Source organism: Meles meles, chromosome 11, assembly GCF_922984935.1.
Source record: "Meles meles chromosome 11, mMelMel3.1 paternal haplotype, whole genome shotgun sequence".
Classification (NCBI taxonomy): Eukaryota; Metazoa; Chordata; class Mammalia; order Carnivora; family Mustelidae; genus Meles; species Meles meles.
Genome location: NC_060076.1, coordinates 62,986,289 through 63,003,741, shown reverse-complemented (window position 1 = coordinate 63,003,741; position 17,453 = coordinate 62,986,289). Strand labels below are relative to the sequence as shown.

Genomic DNA, 17,453 nt, shown 5'->3' with positions numbered 1-17,453 from the left:
ACTGCATCATCTCCTCTGCAGAGACTGCCCCAGCCATCATGGAGGTGGCCGAGGTGGAGAGTCCTTTGAACCCCAGCTGTAAGATCATGACCTTCAGACCCTCCATGGAGGAGTTCCGGGAGTTCAACAAATACCTCGCATACATGGAGTCTAAAGGAGCCCATCGAGCAGGTCTTGCAAAGGTGATTATCCTCACATCCTTTAAACCAAGAACAATCACTTGGCCTTTCATTTTTGCTCTTAGTCTTCATAATATGGGAAATGGTTTATTCCAGAGAATATTTGCAAAATTTGTTTTCATTAGTTCATGCAGAGCATTTATTATCTTCAAAGAATAATTGTTTATTTTTGATTTTATTTATGTTAGGTTGTTGTTCTAGGGCTTCTTCTTCCTCTTCTCCTCCTCCTCCTCTTCTTCTTCTTCTTCTTCTTTTTTTTTTTTTAACACGTGTGGCTTCTAGAAACTAAAGAGATCCATGTATGGGCTCCAGAGAGAGGTGAGAGTATTCATAGCTTTCTTCACTTTCTCATAGAGGACAGTTACTAACCCGAAGCTTAACTACTCCCCTCCCTTTCCTCTCTCTCTCTCCCTCCTCTTTTCCTTCTATTGTTTCTTTCTCTCTTTCCCCTTTTACAAATATAACAGATTTATTGAAATATAATTCACATACCATACAATTTGGCCACTTAAGGTGTACAGTTCACTGGTACTCATTGGCAGTCATTCTCTGTTCCCTGCTATCCCCTCAGCTGTAGGTGACCACTAATCTATTTTCTTTCTCTGTAGATTTGCGTATTCTGTTTTCTTTTCAGTTACTTGCTTATCAAGTGTGGAGAGTACCTACTACATACCAGGTACTGCCATGTCCTGGGAGATGGGATAGTAAAGACCACATTTCTTGGGGCGCCTGGGTGGCTCAGTGGTTTAAGCCTCTGCCTTCGGCTCAGGTCATGATCTCAGGGTCCTGGGATCGAGCCCCGCATCAGGCTCTCTGCTCAGTGAGGAGCCTGTTTCTCCCTCTCTCTCTGCCTGCCTCTCTGCCTACTTGTGACCTCTCTCTCTGTCAAATAAAAAAAAAAAAAAAAAAAAAAAGACCACATTTCTGCCCTTGATAAGGACATTTAAGCAGAGGCCCAAAGAATATAAAGAAACCAACTTTTTCAAGATGTGGGGACAGAGAGAGTAGCAAGTCCAGAGGCCTGAAGGCTGACCTGAACTTCACGTGTGGGAGGAATAGGAAGGTGGTCTGTGAATTTGGGGCTCAGTGAGCAGAGGAAGAGGTTGGTAAGTAAGGTAAGAGCCTTGGAAGGGGCCAGATTATCCTGGGCTTGCTTGGGCTTAGTAAGCATTGGGGGTTTTATTCTAAGTGCAGTGGGAATCATTGATGGGCTTAAAGCAGATGAGAGAAAGACATGGTGGCTCTTTGTGTGTTTGTTATTTTTGTGACATTATTTTGTTTTGTTTTGTTCTGTTTTTTTGAAAGCTATGTATTTGAGAGAGAGTGTGCATGTGCACATGAGTCCGCCGTGGCAGAGGGGGAGGGTGGCCAGGGGCAGGGGAGAGAATCCTTAAGCAACTTCCTGCTGAGCAAGGAGCCACAGGGCATTCTCTATCCCAGGACCTTAAGATCATGACCTGAGCTGAAATCAAGAATTGGTCGCTTAACCAACTGAGCCATCCAGGCATCCCAGTGACATTATTTTGAAAGTGTCACAGTGGCTCCTACATGAAGAATGAATATTGTGGGGAGACAGAGTGGACAGACTGAGAAGAGTGCTGACAGAGTGGAAATGGGGAGTCTTGTCAGGGGTTGTTGTGATATGCTGAGGGTCACAGTAAGGTGCTGAAGATTGCATTGCGGTTTGCACCCATAGATCCAAAGTCAGAACTTTGAAAGAGAGATAATCTATATAATTCATCCTTTGATCACAACCTGAGATGGATTACTATTCCTTGTATAATGGAAATATATTTCTTTTTTCTTCAATTTTTTAAAGAAGATTTTATTTACTCATTTCAGAGATAGCGTGTGAATGAGGGGAAGAGCAGAGGGAGAGGAACAAGACTCCATGCTGAGTGCAGAGTCTGACAAGGGGCTCCATCCCATGACCCTGATTATCATGACCCGAGCTGAAATCAGGAGTTGGACGCTTAACCAACTGAGCCATCCAGGGGTCCCTGGAAGTATATTTCAATTAAAAATTTACTTCGTGGGGCGCCTGGGTGGCTCAGTGGGTTAAAGCCTCTGCCTTCGGCTCAGGTCATGATCTCAGGGTACTGGGATCGAGCCCGGCATCGGGCTCTCTGCTCCGCGGGGAGCCTGCTTCCTCCTCTCTCTCTGCCTGCCTCTCTGCCTAATTGTGATTTCTCTCTGTCAAAAAAAAAAAAAAAAAAAAAAAATTTACTTCGTAAGGGGCTAAGGGGTAAGGGAGGGAAAAAAGTTCCCTCAGAAGAGTGTGTTTTATTGTACTTAATTCATTTTATTATTCTAAATGTTAAGCTTGTAATCTGGGTTTTTGTAGATTTGTCAGCATCACCTCATGAATCCTGAGCCCTGCCAGAGCCTGCTCGACTGTGGCTGGGTCATGGGTTCTTCTTGGAATTCCCACATCCAGCGGGATATCCAGTAGCATTAAGAGCAGATATCAGAGGAGAGAAGTCCCAGAACTGCAGGGGTGTTTTAGTATTCAAGTCCTTCTACATCTTGTAACCCAATTTGACTGTGCTGTTTTCTGTCCCCTGAGGTCTGTCATTTTGTTGTGTATGGTTCAGGTCCTACTTAGGAAGGGTTTAAAATTTGGGGGATATTAAGTTGAGTGAAAGTTTATTAGGGGTGGGTAAGCAACAGAAAAGGAAGATAAAAGAGGAAACAAAGAGAAAAGTTAAGAGGTTTATAATGAATTTCTCAGATGAGGGATCCTTAGTTTAACTTATTTATTGAGTTCTTACAGAACCCACTTTTGGAACCTCAGCACTCAGAATTTTTGATCTGGAGGAAAACCCCCTACTGCCCACTTCGAGGAAAATCATTTTTGAGTTGAAGAGACTATCATTTCAGGATTATCTAACACATGTAATTTTGATCATAAACTAGCAGTGGGTTAGCAAGGATTTGGGCTTTATTTGAGTGGAGGAAAGTTGGGGTGACTGGTTGTCCTCTTCTCTGGGCTTTGAATGCAGCCCTTTGTCTTGCTCTTCTCCCCTTTTGTTCCTTGAAAACATAGATTTTACTATGTTCCACTGAGATTACGGAGTGTGCTGTGGTAGGGTGGCACGTTTAGTAACATGAGAAGGAAAAGCAGCACACATCCTCCCAAGGGTACACCTGTGCCACTGCTGGTATTCTGTAATAGAATGAAGTTAATGAGAACCACAATTAGTTTTCTGAATGTTGAACAAAACACATCTGAGTCTAGACTTTTTTTTTTTTTTAAGATTTTTATTTATTTATTTGACAGACAGAAATCACAAGTAGGCAGAGAGGCAGGCAGAGAGAGAGGGGAAGGCAGGCTCCCTGCAGAGCAGAGAGCCCGATGCGGGGCTCTATTCCAGGACCCTGAGATCATGACCTGAGCTGAAGGCAGAGGCTTTAACCTACTGAGCCACCCAGGCGCTCCAGACTTTTTTTTTTTGAATGAGATTTATTGACAAAGTTGGAAATACTCATTTATTCAGTCTCATGATAATTTTCTTTTGCTTCTACTAGGAGTACAATGAACTGTTTTTTTTTGTTGTTGTTGTTTGTTTGTTTTGTTTTCTTTTGTTTCTTGTGGGTTTTTGGGGCCATTTTTGTTACCTTTCACACTAAGTCACATAAAGTCAGTTTCACCTACTTGCCTTTTTTTCCTGGAATTTGCAGCAAGAGCAAATGTGTAAAATTACACCAAATCAAGTTGGCAAAATCAAAACTGTATTAATGCTGCTAGTTTGCTTTGAGAGTAAGCCCTGGGGACAGAGCCACCCATGAGACTCTTTGTTAATGCACCATTTCATGAGTTGGTCTTAATTTATGATTTGGAGAAAAGGGTTGAGTAGTTCCCGTAGTAGTGACTTTGGCCTTAGATTATAGTCTGTCTTGGTTTTTCTTTCATCAACATTTTTTTAGGTTTATACTTTAGATTTAACTTTTATTTCCATAGTGAGAGATTTGACCCCAAACTTTCTATCTAAAAGGTAGTTGTAAAGTTGGCAAAGTGAAGATTTACAGTCTTTTAAATGTAAAATTTACATTGTTTTCGTGGAGAAAGATTATGAGGAAACTTTATTACATATGAAGTGGGTAAAATTATTACATGACAGTAATCTGGACATAGACATAGTCCTGGGCCATAGGTTATGCACATTACATAGTTTTGTGAATAGCCTGGAGAGTATAGTGATCTATGTCCTCAAGCTATGAAGAAAGATTACAAGATGCACTGCTCTTCCTCTTATTCCTTCTTCCTCAGTATTTAGATGGTGATAATAGCAACTTATTTCAAGATAAGTAGGGCAAATACAGGTTTCAGTCAGAAATTTTCTTTTGAGTATAGGGCACAGGCTGGGAATGGGGAAATGGTATATAAAATGTTTGTTTTTATTTTGATATAATAAGAAGGTAAACTTTAGGAGGAATGGGTTTCCTTCAGTTAGAGTCATTGTATGTAAAATTGTTTATTTTGTTTGCTTGTATGTAAAATTGTTTATTTTGTATATGTTTAATTTTGGAATCTTTTAAAGTCCTAAGTACCTTGTGCTTCTATTTCCTGCTATTTCCTATGTAAGAAAATCTGAGATTTAAAATTACAGTCCAAAAATAAGATTTTTATTATAGACCTGAACTTACAAATTTTTAAAGTTCTGTCTGAACACTTTTATCAAAAGTAAAAGAACACATACATGAAATATGTATAAAGATAATGTTTAATTCATAAATTTGTTACATTCATTGCTTCTCTAAATTTAGAAAAGAAAATTGCTACAAGACTTTTTTCACAGATAGGAAAATATTCAACTCGAAATATAATATTAATTTTGACTATAGATATATTTGTTTCTAAACAAGGGCCTGAATCAATCCATGTTTCAATTTTTTGGATTATTTGCACTTATTTCTGATGAAGAGCAAGTTAGTATTTACAACTTCTTCCCCTTTCAATATGTCCTGAAGACAATTTGATGTGTTTATCCATATGCATTTGTTAAAATTATCCAAATTCTTTTAAAGTATTGAGTATGTGTTTTCAACAGCATATAATATGATTGTATCTATTCTCATTTTAAACTAAACATACCTTGGTGGAAATAAAATGTGAAATATCTCCAGATTGCTGATGAAAATTAAATTAACTTTAGACTTGACAGCTCACTTCATATTCTTTCAATCTACACTTGACTATTATTACACAACCTCTAAGAAAGGCTAAAATTTAAATAATTGACAATACAAAGTAATGATGAATATGGGGAGCAAAAGGAAAGGCTACATACATTGCTGGTGGGAATATGAAATGGTACAACCACTTTGACAAACATTTAGTAATAACTATTAAATTTGATCTATACGTATCCAGCATCCCAATAATTTCACTGTTAGGAGTATCCGTAGATATGTGTTTATTTTAGAGAACAGTATGCTTATATGCAGCAGAAAATGCACACAACAATATTAATAGCAGTGTTATTTGCAAAAGCCAATAATCAGAAAAAAACAAGTGAGCACTAAATGGTTCCCCATTTATGAATAAATATTTGTATGAAGGAGTACAGTAGGAATGAATATCAGTGAACTTCAGCTATATAGACCATCATATTTGAATCTCAGAAAAATACTGAGTGAAACGCAAAAGATAAACCTCAAAGAAGATATGTATATATGGATGATTATATTTCCATGCATTTTAAAAACCGGTGCTAGGGATGCATACCCAGGCACCCAATAAAGCCATATATACCTAGCAGGGAAATGCATACCATAAATGCTGTGATTGGGCAAGAGAGAAATGTGTTTGGAGGGCACATAGAGGTTCTCTGGTGTAGCTTTATAATTCATAGTTACATATTTGTAACTATGCATTTATTTATGTGTGCTATCTATATTTTGCAATTAATTTTTTAAAGTTTTTCCCAAGAAATTGAAACAGTTTCTAAAGGTGAATATATTCCAGCTGTAAATCATGACTTAATAACTTTGTCCTTTCTAATTTTTAATCATATGCATGTATGTTTTTGGTCTTACTGTTTATTGATCTTTTCACTGTTAATAATTAAGTGTTTAAATACTGTTGGAAAATTGGGGCACATGGGTGGCTCAGTGGGTTAAGCCTCTGCCTTTGGCTCAGGTCATGATCTCAGGGTCCTGGGATCCAGGCCCTGCATCGGGCTCTTTGCTCAGTGGGGAGCCTGCTTCCCCCCTCTCTCTCTGCCTGCCTCTCTGCCTACTTGTGATCTCTGTCTGTCAAGTAAATAAATAAAATCTTAAAAAAAAACCAACAAATACTGTTGGAAAAGAGTGGTGTGCTGAGCAACCTCATACAGGAACAAAGACATTGATAATGTATGTCTCTTTTTGACTTCCTGTTCAATGATGACATGTTGGTGAGCTCAAATTAACCGTGATGGGTGTAGTTACATCATGGAAATAGGCGAGAGCTACAAATTCAAGGTTTTCTCCACCTTCCCAGAAAACTGATTGTTAAACATTTACTAGCCTAACACCACTCTGCTATTTGCCATGTTGTGTGAGAGGTATTTAAAATAAAAAACTGACTAAATGTATATTTGCTTATTTTTTTTATTGTATTAATATAAGCATGATTTGAACTTCAAGTTATTTTGTGTGTCTCTCAATTTTACTTTTAAAATTGAGAGGTTACTAGTATCAGCTAAAAAATAAGTTAATAAAAGTACTGTTTGGAATAATGCTCAATAAATTTTGTTAAAAAAAATCAAATCAGTAAGGTGAATATTTAGGAGAATACAAGGCATTTCCCTTACTCTGAATCTTCACAGTTCTTCTACACATTTGTTATTGAAATGCTCAGAAATTCTTCACTTCTCTTCTGTTGAAATATCAAAGCTAAATGACTACCTACAATATTTTCCGGATAATATTTTATTTTATTATTTTATTTTTAGGTGATTCCTCCTCGGGAATGGAAGCCACGGCAGTGCTATGATGACATTGATAATTTGCTTATTCCAGCACCGATTCAGCAGATGGTCACTGGGCAGTCCGGACTTTTCACTCAATACAACATCCAGAAAAAAGCCATGACAGTGAAGGAGTTTAGGCAGCTGGCTAACAGTGGCAAGTGAGTGCATACACTTTGCTATTTTTGCTTTTGAAAATATACATGAACATGGTAAGAAATCAAGTAGACAGAGGAGCTTGTGGTGAGAAGTAGGAGTCTCCTGCACATCTTCTTTCAGTTTTCATTTAAGAGTTTCTGTTTTCTGTTCTTCATGTGGTTGCGTGCTTATATTTAGCTTACTGCTAAGGAAATTATTTCTCATTTTATCTTCTTAGTCATATCTGTAAATGGTTCTTTCTATCTTTTAGTTGCTATGAGTATTTTTGATTTTACACATGATTTTCACATTTGTTTGGCAAATTTTCTTTGTACCCAAAGTTTAAGTCTTTTTATTTTTTTTAAGCTCTGGGGTAAACTTTTTTTTTTTTTCTTGGCTGATAGGACTTTTAACACCCATGCTCCTCAGCACCTTTTATCCTGCCCATGCAGTGACAGCATAGTCCAAAAGGTGCCATGGCCATAGGGGTTGGAGAGTCACTTCACATTTTGGGCTGGAGGAGTAAGGGGTTTGGGGATACTCTACCAACAATGCTTTACCAGCAAGAGGCCATGACATTTCAACCCCCAAGCCTGCATCCTGGTGGGAGGTGCCAGTGGCTCTTTCCAGCTCTCCATACCTGAGAGGAACAGGACCAGACAGGGGACAGGGTAAACCACAGGCCCCTAGCTCCACTGATGGTAGCTTCCAATCCTGGCTCCTTCTCAAGGCAAAATCCCAGCTCCCATCATAGGATAGGAGAGGTCTCTCCCCTCCTTGGTCCTCAGTGTCAGGCTGAGTCCTCTGTACTAGTCAGGACAGAGGCAAAGCTGGAAGCAGCAGCAGTGGCAGAAAAGGAGCAGGCACTGAGTCTGGTGGGTTGTTGGGTCAGCAGCACGGGGCCAGAGGCTCTCCTGAAATCAGTGCAGGCTATCAGTCCTTGTAACTCTGGGGCTGGCCACAATGTGGGTGTAGTTGGCTGTAATAGGTACTTGGACACCTTTCTTTCTAGATGCTAGCTGATAACTTGTCTTTGGCTGCTGTCCACTCCTTGGCTTCAAAATACCAGATAGTGATGGCATTCCTGGTTCCACCTTATGGAGATTCCACTGATCATGCCAGAAAATGAGCAGCCCATCAAGGAGTGGCTTGATGTTGGTTGCTATAGGCCAGTCTTCTGGGGAGATTGGCAGCAGGCCACCATGCACCTTGATGTCCCAGTTCTGATTTAGGTAATAGATGGAGGTGATACAGTGGCCTTTGCTGTGGGGATTGTCCGTATGCCTTATGTACCCCAGCCTATTGCCTGAGTAAGACACCACCATGGCCTTGGTGTGCCCGTTGATGACAGATGACATAGCCACCCAGCACCCAATGCAGTGGCGGATCGCAGCATCCACATGGATCATGAGGACCCCAGTGCTTCAGCAACTGAACTGATGGCCTTCTGTGGAGGCAGTGGCTGTCCATGGTAGTAAGGTCTTCATCCCCTGGGCATGGAGGGTCCTGCCCAGGCCTGTGATGCCACCCTCCTCTGCCTTTGCCTTCTCCACTTGATGCAACTGGGGGCAGGGCAGCTGTGCCTGGCATGGGACAGGGTAGACACAGCAGGCAGCAGAAGCTCTTCTTGAACCTTCAGTGTATTCACTGGTCTCCAAGTCCCCTGCTGCCCTTGGGGGCTTGGGAAAGGACCTGTCAGATTGGTGAGCTTTTTCCTCTGCCCTTTACACCTTTGGTTGTGCCAGCCTCCAGTGCTGCACAGCACACAATACCCCTGACAGTGTTTAAGTCTCAAATGATAAATTACATATTTGGAAGATGACTAATTTGAAAAGGAAATCCTTGAGTGATTTGAAGGGCTACCATTATTGTATTAGCCTTATTGTAATTATACCTATTGCTGTGTAACAAATTACCCCAAACCTTATAGCTTAAATCAACATGCATTTATTTAATATCTCAGTTTCTGTATGTCAGGAATCTGGGAGTGACTTAGCTGGGTGGCTGTGGCTCAGGGCCTCTTATAAGGTTGCTGTCAAGATGTCAAGTGGGGCTGCTGCCATCTGAAGGCTTGACTGTGACCGGAAGATCCTTTTCTAAGATTGTTCCCCTTACGTAGTTGTTGGCTAGAGTCCTGAGTTCCTTGCCTCATGGATTGCTTCTCATACTGTGGCAACCTGCTTCATCCAGAGCAAGTGATCCTAGGGAGTAACCAAGATGGAAGCCACAATATCTCTTTATGATCTGTTTTTTGACCGTCTCTTCTGCCATATTCCATTTGTTACGAGCTAGTTGCAAAGGGCAGCCCATAGTCAGGGGGATGAGAATTAAGCTCCACTTTTTTTTTTTTTTTTAAGATTTTATTTATTTATTTGTCAGAGAGAGAGAGAGCGTGTGCGCGAGAGCGAGCAAAGGCAGACAGAGTGGCAGGCAGAGGCAGAGGGAGAAGCAGGCTTCCTGCCAAGCAAGGAGCCTGATGCGGGACTCGATCCCAGGACACTGGGATCATGACCCGAGCCAAAGGCAGCCGCTTAACCAACTGAGCCACCTAGGTGTCCCTAAGCTCCACTTCTTGAAAGGAGGAGTATTAAAGAATTTGTGAATATATTTAGAAACTATCACATGGAAGGCCTGGGTGGCTCAGTTGGTTGAATGTCTATCTTTGGCTCAGGTCATGATCCCAGGGTCCTGGGACCAGCCCCTGTGTCGGGCTTTCTGCTTGGTGGGAAACCTACTTCTCCCTCTTCCTGCCACTCCCTCTGCTTGTGCTCTCGCTCTCTGTTTGACAAATAAATAAAATCTTTAAAAAAGAATAGAGACCATCACAGTTATTATTATAAGTTACCTTTCTTTTTAAAGATTTATTTAATTATTTTAGAGAGAGCGAGAGTGAGCATGTGTGCATGAGTTGGGCACGGGGCTTGATCCGAGGACCCCAAGCTCATGACCCAAGCCAGAACCAAGAGTCAGATGCTTAACTGACTGAGCCACTCAGACATCCCTTTAAATTACCTTTTTTTTATTTTTAAAGATTTTATTTATTTGTCAGAGAGAGAGGAAGCACAGGCAGACTGAGTAGCAGGCAGAGGGAGAAGCAGGCTCCCTGACGAGCAAGGAGCCCGATGTGGGACTCGATCCCAGGACACTGGGATCATGACCTGAGCCAAAGGTAGCAGCTTAACCAACTGAGCCACCCAGGCATCCCATAAATTACCTTTTTAAAAAATGTTTCTGATATGGTAGTTAAGGCCCAAGACCAAAACATTAATTAGGAAAAAAAAAAGAACTAAAACCTCAAAACAACCAGTGTGCTGATCAAAAAACATCACCATCTAAATTCTCTGGGTAAGCTCTTTGGATGAATTTAGTTGATATGTTTTTAAAATTTTAAATTTACATTTGACATAGTCAGTACTTGATGGTTGAAGAATCTTAATTCTGTGTGTAAAGTTTCAGTTATGGAGCATTGTGTCTATTCCAAAGCAATTGGAAGTTTTATGTGTATATATTTTTGACTTTTACAAACTGTTTATTTACCGTCAACTTTATTTCCATTTTGTTTGCCTTTCTGGGAGAGCAGCTTAAGACCACTCAGTGGTGTTCCTCCCCATTCAGTGGCCTGAGCGTGGGAGCTGCAGACCAGTCTTCAGTAGCAGACTGAGCACTCCAGTCTTCAGTAGAGAACTGCTAAATAAGAACAGAGAGTGTCTGTTGGCCTTTAGACTAGTCTGTGACTTCAGGTGGAGTAGTATAGTAGTGAATCCAGGAGCTGGAGCAGTCCATTTACCCTGAAATTCCTCCTTGGTCACAACCTTTTCCACAGTGGCCTGCTTTTTTCAATCTCTTCAGAATCTCTTTAGAAGTAGAGATCAGGCATGACCTCCCATGGGTGTTCATGGAAAATGGTGCCATGCATGTGCAGAACTTCCCTGGCAGCATCCACCACCTCAGATCCACCGAGTGAGCTCCCTTGTTGTAAGAGATGGCAACATCCACACAACACAGAGGAGAGTCTGTGTTACGCAGAGTGATGGTAGGTAGGTTAACATAAGACAGCTCTGTAAGAGGCTGGTCTTCAGCCCTGGGATCAGTAACCACCAGAAGTGTTGGAAGCCTGGCTGGTCTGGTTAGTGAAGGTTTCAGGAGTGAAGCAGCTGGCAATAGGAGTGGCTCCAGCAGTAGCAGCAAATTTGAGCACAGCTCCCTGGCCAGTATTCCTGGATAATATGACACTGACATCAGCTGGGTTTTCAGTGGCAACAGCGGCACCAGCTGCCAGCAGAAACTTCTCCCAGGTTCTCTTCAGTTTTATGATATAGATGCCATCACTTTTCCTTTTGTAGATGTACTGTTCATTTGGAAGTCAAGGTTGGTGCCACCTAAGTAGGTTCCTGCTGCAAGGAATTTGAGGACATCCTCCTCCTTCATTTGCAGAACATCAAGGACTCCGGACATTGTGAAAATTTCCTTTTAAGTTGTGACAGGAAGGCAAAACAACACCATATGAACCTTTTCCTGGATAGCGTGGAAAAGGCTCTTTTTAAAAAAATTATTAACATATAATGTATTATTTGTTTCAGGGGTGTAGGTCTATGATTCATCAGTCTTACACAATACATAGCACTCACCACAATGCATACCCAATGTCCATCACACAGCCACCCCATTCCTCCCAACCACCTTCACTCCAGCAACCCTCAGTCTGTTTCTTTTTTTTTTTTTTTTAAAGATTTTATTTATTAATTTTGACAGAGAGAGATCACAAGTAGGCAGAGAGGCAGACAGAGAGAGTGAGAGGGAAGCAGGCTCCCTTCAGTGCAGAGAGCCCGACGTGGGACTCGATCCCAGGACCCCGAGATCATGACCCGAGCCGAAGGCAGCGGCTTAAACCACTGAAGAGTCTCTTATGGTTTGTCTCCCTCTCTGGTTTTGTCTTGTTTCATTTTTTCCTCTCTTCCCCTATGATCCTCTGTCTTGTTTCTCAAATTCCACATATCAGTGAGGTCATATGGTAATTGTCTTTCTCTGATTGACTTATTTTGCTTAGCATGATACCCTCTAGTTCCATGCATGTTGTTGCAAATGGCAAGATTTCATTTTTCAATGGCTGCATAATCTTCCATTGTGTGTGTGTGTGTACCACTCTTCTTTATCCATTAATCTGTCGATGGACATCTGGGCTCTTTCCATTGTTTGGCTATTGTGGACATTGCTGCTGTCAACATTGGGTGTAGGTGCCCCTTCATATCACTGCATTTGTATTTTTGTGGTAAATACCCAGTAGTGCAGTTGCTGGGTCATAGGGTAGCTTTATTTTCAACTTTTTGAGGAACCTCCATGCTGTTTTCCAGAGTGGCTGCACCAGCTTATGTTCCCACCAACAGTGTAGGAGGGTTCCCCTTTGTCCGCATCCTTGCCAGCATCTGTCATTTCCTAACTTGTTAATTTTAGCCATTCTGACTGGTGTGAGGTGGTATCTCATTGTGGTTTTGATTTGTATTTCCCTGAAGCTGAGCGATGGTGAGTACTTTTTCATGTGTCTATTGGCCATTTGGATGTCTTCTTTGCAGAAATGTCTGTTCATGTCTTCTGCCCATTTCTTGATTGGATTATTTGTTCCTCTGGTGTTGAGTTTGATAAGTTCTTTATAGATTTTGGGTACTAGTCCTTTATCTGGTATGTCATTTGTAAATATCTTCTCCCATTCTGTTGGTTGTTGTTTTTTGGCTTTGTTGACTGTTTCCTTTGCTGTGCAAAAGCTTTTGATCTTGATGAAGTCCCAATAGTGCATTTTAAAAAATATTTTATTTATTTATTTGACAGAGAGAGAGAGAGCATGCCAGTAGTTCATTTTTGCCCTTGCTTCCCTTGCCTTTGGTGATGTGTCTAGAAAGAAGTTGCTGCAGCTGAAGTCAAAGAGGTTGTTCCCTGTGTTCTCCTCACGGATTTTGGTGGATTCCTGTCTCACATTGAGGTCTTTCATCCATTTTGAGTCTGTTTTTGGTCCAGTTTCATCTTCTGCATGTGGCTGTCCAATTTTCCCAACACCATTTGTGTAAGAGACTGATCTTTTTTTTTCCATTGGATATTCTTTCCTGCTTTGTGGAAGATTAGTTGACCATAGAGTTGAGGGTCTATTTCTGGGCTCTCTATTCTGTTCCATTGATCTATGTGTCTGTTTTTGCACCAGTACCATACTTTTTTGATCATTACAGCTTTGAAATAGAGGTTGAAGTCTGGAATTGTGATGCCACAAGATTTGGTTTTCTTTTTCAACATTCCTATGGCTATTTGGGAGTCTTTTCTGGTTCCATACAAATTTTAGGATTACTTATTCCATTTCTGTGAAAAAGTTGATGGTATTTTGATAGGGATTATATTAAATGTGTAAATTGCTCTAGGTAGCATACACATATTAACAATACTTGTTCTTCCAATCCATGAGTTGTAGAATGTTTTTACAGTTTTTGTGTCTTTCTCAGTTTCTTTTATGAGAGTTCTGTAGTTTTCTAAGTACAGATTCTATGCCTCCTTGGTTAGATTTACTCCTTGGTATCTTATAGTTTGGGGTATAACTGTAAGTTATAAGGAGATTGACTCCTTAATTTTTCTTTAATTAAGAAATTAAGACTCTTTAATTTTTCTTTCTTCTGTCTTGTTGTTGGGCTATAGAAATGCAACTGATTTCTGTGCATTGCTTTTATATCCTGCCACTTTACTGAATTCTTGTATGAATTCTACCAATTTTGGGGTGGAGTAGTTTGGGTTTTCCACATGAAGTATCATATCATCTGCAAAGACTGAGAGTATGACTTCTTCTTAGCCGATTTGGATGCCTTTAATTTCTTTTTGTTGTCTGATTGCTGAGGCTAGGACTGCTAGTATATTGAATAGCAGCGGTGATAATGGACATTAGGAAAAGCTCTCAGGTTTCCTCATTGAGAATGATTCAGTGTGGGTTTTTCATAGATGGCTTTGATGATATTGAGGTATGGATCCTCTGTGCCTACAGTGTGAAGAGTTTTAATCAAGAAAGGATGCTGTACTTTGTTAAATGCTTTTTTCTGCATCTGTTGAGAGTATCATATGGTTCTTGTTCTTTCTTTTATTAATTTATTGTATCACATTGATTGCGGGTGTTGAACCAGCCTTGCAGCGCAGGAACAAATCCCACTGGGTCCTGGTGAATATCTTTTTTTTTTTTTTAAAGATTTTTTATTTGTTTATTTGACAGACAGAGATCACAAGTAGGCACAGAGGCAGGCAGAGAGAGAGGAGGGGAAGCAACTCCCCCCTGAGCAGAGAGCCTGATGTGGGCCTCGATCCCAGGACCCTGGGATCACGACCTGAGCCGAAGGCAGAGGCTTTAACCCACTGAGCCACCCAGGCACCCGAGTAATCCTTTTAATGTACTGTCGGATTCTATTGGCTAGTATTTTTGGTGAGCATTTTTGCATCCATGTTCATCAAGGACATTGGTCTATAATTCTCCTTGTTGATGGTGTCTTTGGTCTTGGGATCAAGGTAGTGCTGGCCTCATAAAATGAGTTTGGCAGTGTTCCTTCCATTTCTATTTTTTAGAACAGTTTCAGGAGAATAGGTATTAATTCTTCTTTAAATGTTTGTAGAATTCCTCTGGGAAACCATCTGGCCCTGGGCTCTTGTTTGTTGTGAGATTTTTGATGACTGCTTCAATTTCCTTACTGTTTATGGGTCTGTTCATGTTTTCTGTTTCATCCTGGTTTAGTTTTGGTAGTTTATAGGTCTCTAGAAATGCATCCCTTTCTTCCAGGTTGTCTAATTTGCTGGTGTATAGTTGCTCAAAATATGTTCTTATAATTGATTGTATTTCTTTGGTGTTGGTTGTGATCTTCTTTTGTTCATAATTTTAATAATTTGTGTCCTTTTTTCTTTTCGATAAATCTCACTAGGGGTTTATCAATCTTATTAATTCTTTCAAAGAACCAGCTCCTAGTTTCTTTGGTCCTACTGTTCTTTTGGTTTCTATTTCATTGATTTCTGCTCTAATCTTTATTATTTCTCTTCCCCTGCTGGGTTTAGGCCTTATTTGCTGTTCTTTCTCTAGCTCCTTTAGGTGTAGGGTTAGGTTGTGTATTTGAAACATTCCTTGCTTTTTGAGAAGGGCTTGCATTGCTATACAAGTCCTCTTCAGACTGCCTTTGCTGCATTCCAAAGATTTTGAACAGCTCTGTTTTCATTATCATTGGTTTCTATGAATTTTTAAAAGTCTTCATTAATTTCTTGCTTGACCCATTCATTCTTTAGTAGGATGCTCTTTAGCCTCCATGTATTTGAGTTCTTTCTAACTTTTGTCTTGTGATTGAGCTCACGTTTCAAAGCATTGTGGTCCAAAAATATTCAGGAAATGATCCCAGTCTTTTGGTACCATTTGAGACCTGACTTGTGACCCAGGATATGATCTATTCTGGGAAAGTTCCATGTGCACTAGAGAAGAATGTATATTCTGTTGCTTTTGGATGGAATGTTCTGAATATATCTGTGATGTCCATCTGATCCAGTGTATCATTTTTTTAAAAGATTTTATTTATTTGTTTGACAGAGAGAGAGAGAGAGATCACAAGTTAGCAGAGAGTCAGGCAGAGAGAGAGGGGGAAGCAGGCTCCTGCTGAGCAGATAGCTAGATGTAGGTGCTCCATCCCAGGACCCTGAGATCATGACCTGAGCCTAAGGCAGAGGCCCAACCCACTGAGCCATCCAGGCGTCCCCAGTGTGCCATTTAAAGCCTTTATTTCCTTGTTGATCTTTTGCTTAGATGATCTGCCCATTTTAGTGGGGGGGGGTGTTAAATTCCCCTACAATTATTATATTATTGTTGATGTGTTTCTTTGAAGTTGCTATTAATCGACTTAATATAATTGGCTGCTCCCATGTTAGGGGCATAGATCTTTAAAATTGTTAGATCTTCTTGTTGGACAGACCCTTTAAGTATGATATGGTGTCTTTCCTCATCCCTTATTATGTCTCTGGCTTAAAATCTAATTTGTCTCATACAAGGATTGCCGCCTGCCCCCAGCTTTCTTTTGAAGTCCATTAGCATGATAAATGGTTTTCCACCCCCTCACTTTAAATCTGGAGGTGTCTTTGGCTCTACAATGAGCCTCTTGCAGACAGCATATGGATGGGTCCTGCTTTTTTATCCAGTCTGATACCCTGTGTCTTTTGATTGGGGCGTTTAGTCCATTTACATTCAGGGTCACTATTGGAAGATACGAATTTAGTGCAGTTGTATTGCCTGTAAGGTGACTGTTACTGTGTATTTTCTCTGTTCCTTTCTGGTCTGTGTTACTTTTAGGCTCTCTCTTTGCTTAGAGGACCCCTTTCAATATTTCGTGTAGGGCTGGTTTGGTGGTTGCAAATTCTTTTAGTTTTTGTTTGCCCTGGAAGCTTTTTATCTCTCCTTCTGTTTTCATTGACAGCCTAGTTGGATATAGTGTTCTTGGCTGCGTTTTTTCCTCATTTAGTGCTCTGAATATATCATGCCAGTTCTTTCTGGTCTGCCAGGTCTCTGTGGATAGGTTTACTGCCAATCTAATATTTCTACCATTGTAATTACAGCCCTCTTGTCCGGTGCTGCATTCAGGATTTTCTCTTTCTTTCTAAGTTTTACTGTTAGATGTCAGGGTGTTGACCTTATTTTTTTGATTTTGAGGGGGGGCGTTCTCTGTGCCTCCTGGGTTTTGATGCCTGCTTCCTTCCCTAAATAGGGAAGTTCTCCACTGCAGTTTGCTCCAATATACCTTCTGCCCCCTCCCCCCCTTCTTCTTCTTCTGGAATCTCAATTATTCTAATATTGTTTTGATTTATGGTATTACTTATCTCTTAAATTCTCCCCTTGTGATCCAGTAGGTGTTTATCTCTCTTTTTCTCGGCTTCTTTATTCTCCATCATTTGGTCTTCTATATCACTAATTCTCTCTTCTGCCTCCTTTAACCTAGCAGTAAGAGCCTCCATTTTTGATTCACCTCATTAATATCCTTTTTGATTATAACTTGGTTAGGTTTTATTTCTCTAGAAAGAGATCCTCTGGTGTCTTCTATGTTTTTTTCAAGCCCATCTGGCATCTTTATAATTGTTATTCAGAACTCCTGTTCTTACATGTTGCTAATGTCCATATTGATTTGGCCCGTGGCATTTGGTACTG

General features: G+C 40.5%; 1 protein-coding gene across 8 annotated transcripts in view; it reads left to right on the top strand.

Moving 5' to 3' along the window:
* KDM4C (lysine demethylase 4C) overlaps positions 1-17,453 on the top strand; it is a 510,176-nt gene that overhangs the window by 45,529 nt on the left and 447,194 nt on the right. For all 8 annotated transcript variants that reach the window (XM_046023271.1, XM_046023269.1, XM_046023272.1 and 5 more), the window contains 2 exons: positions 22-182; positions 7,118-7,293. In XM_046023271.1, the coding sequence (XP_045879227.1) occupies positions 39-182; positions 7,118-7,293 (320 nt within the window). In that variant the 5' untranslated portion in view covers positions 22-38. The remainder of the gene's footprint in view (positions 1-21; positions 183-7,117; positions 7,294-17,453) is intronic.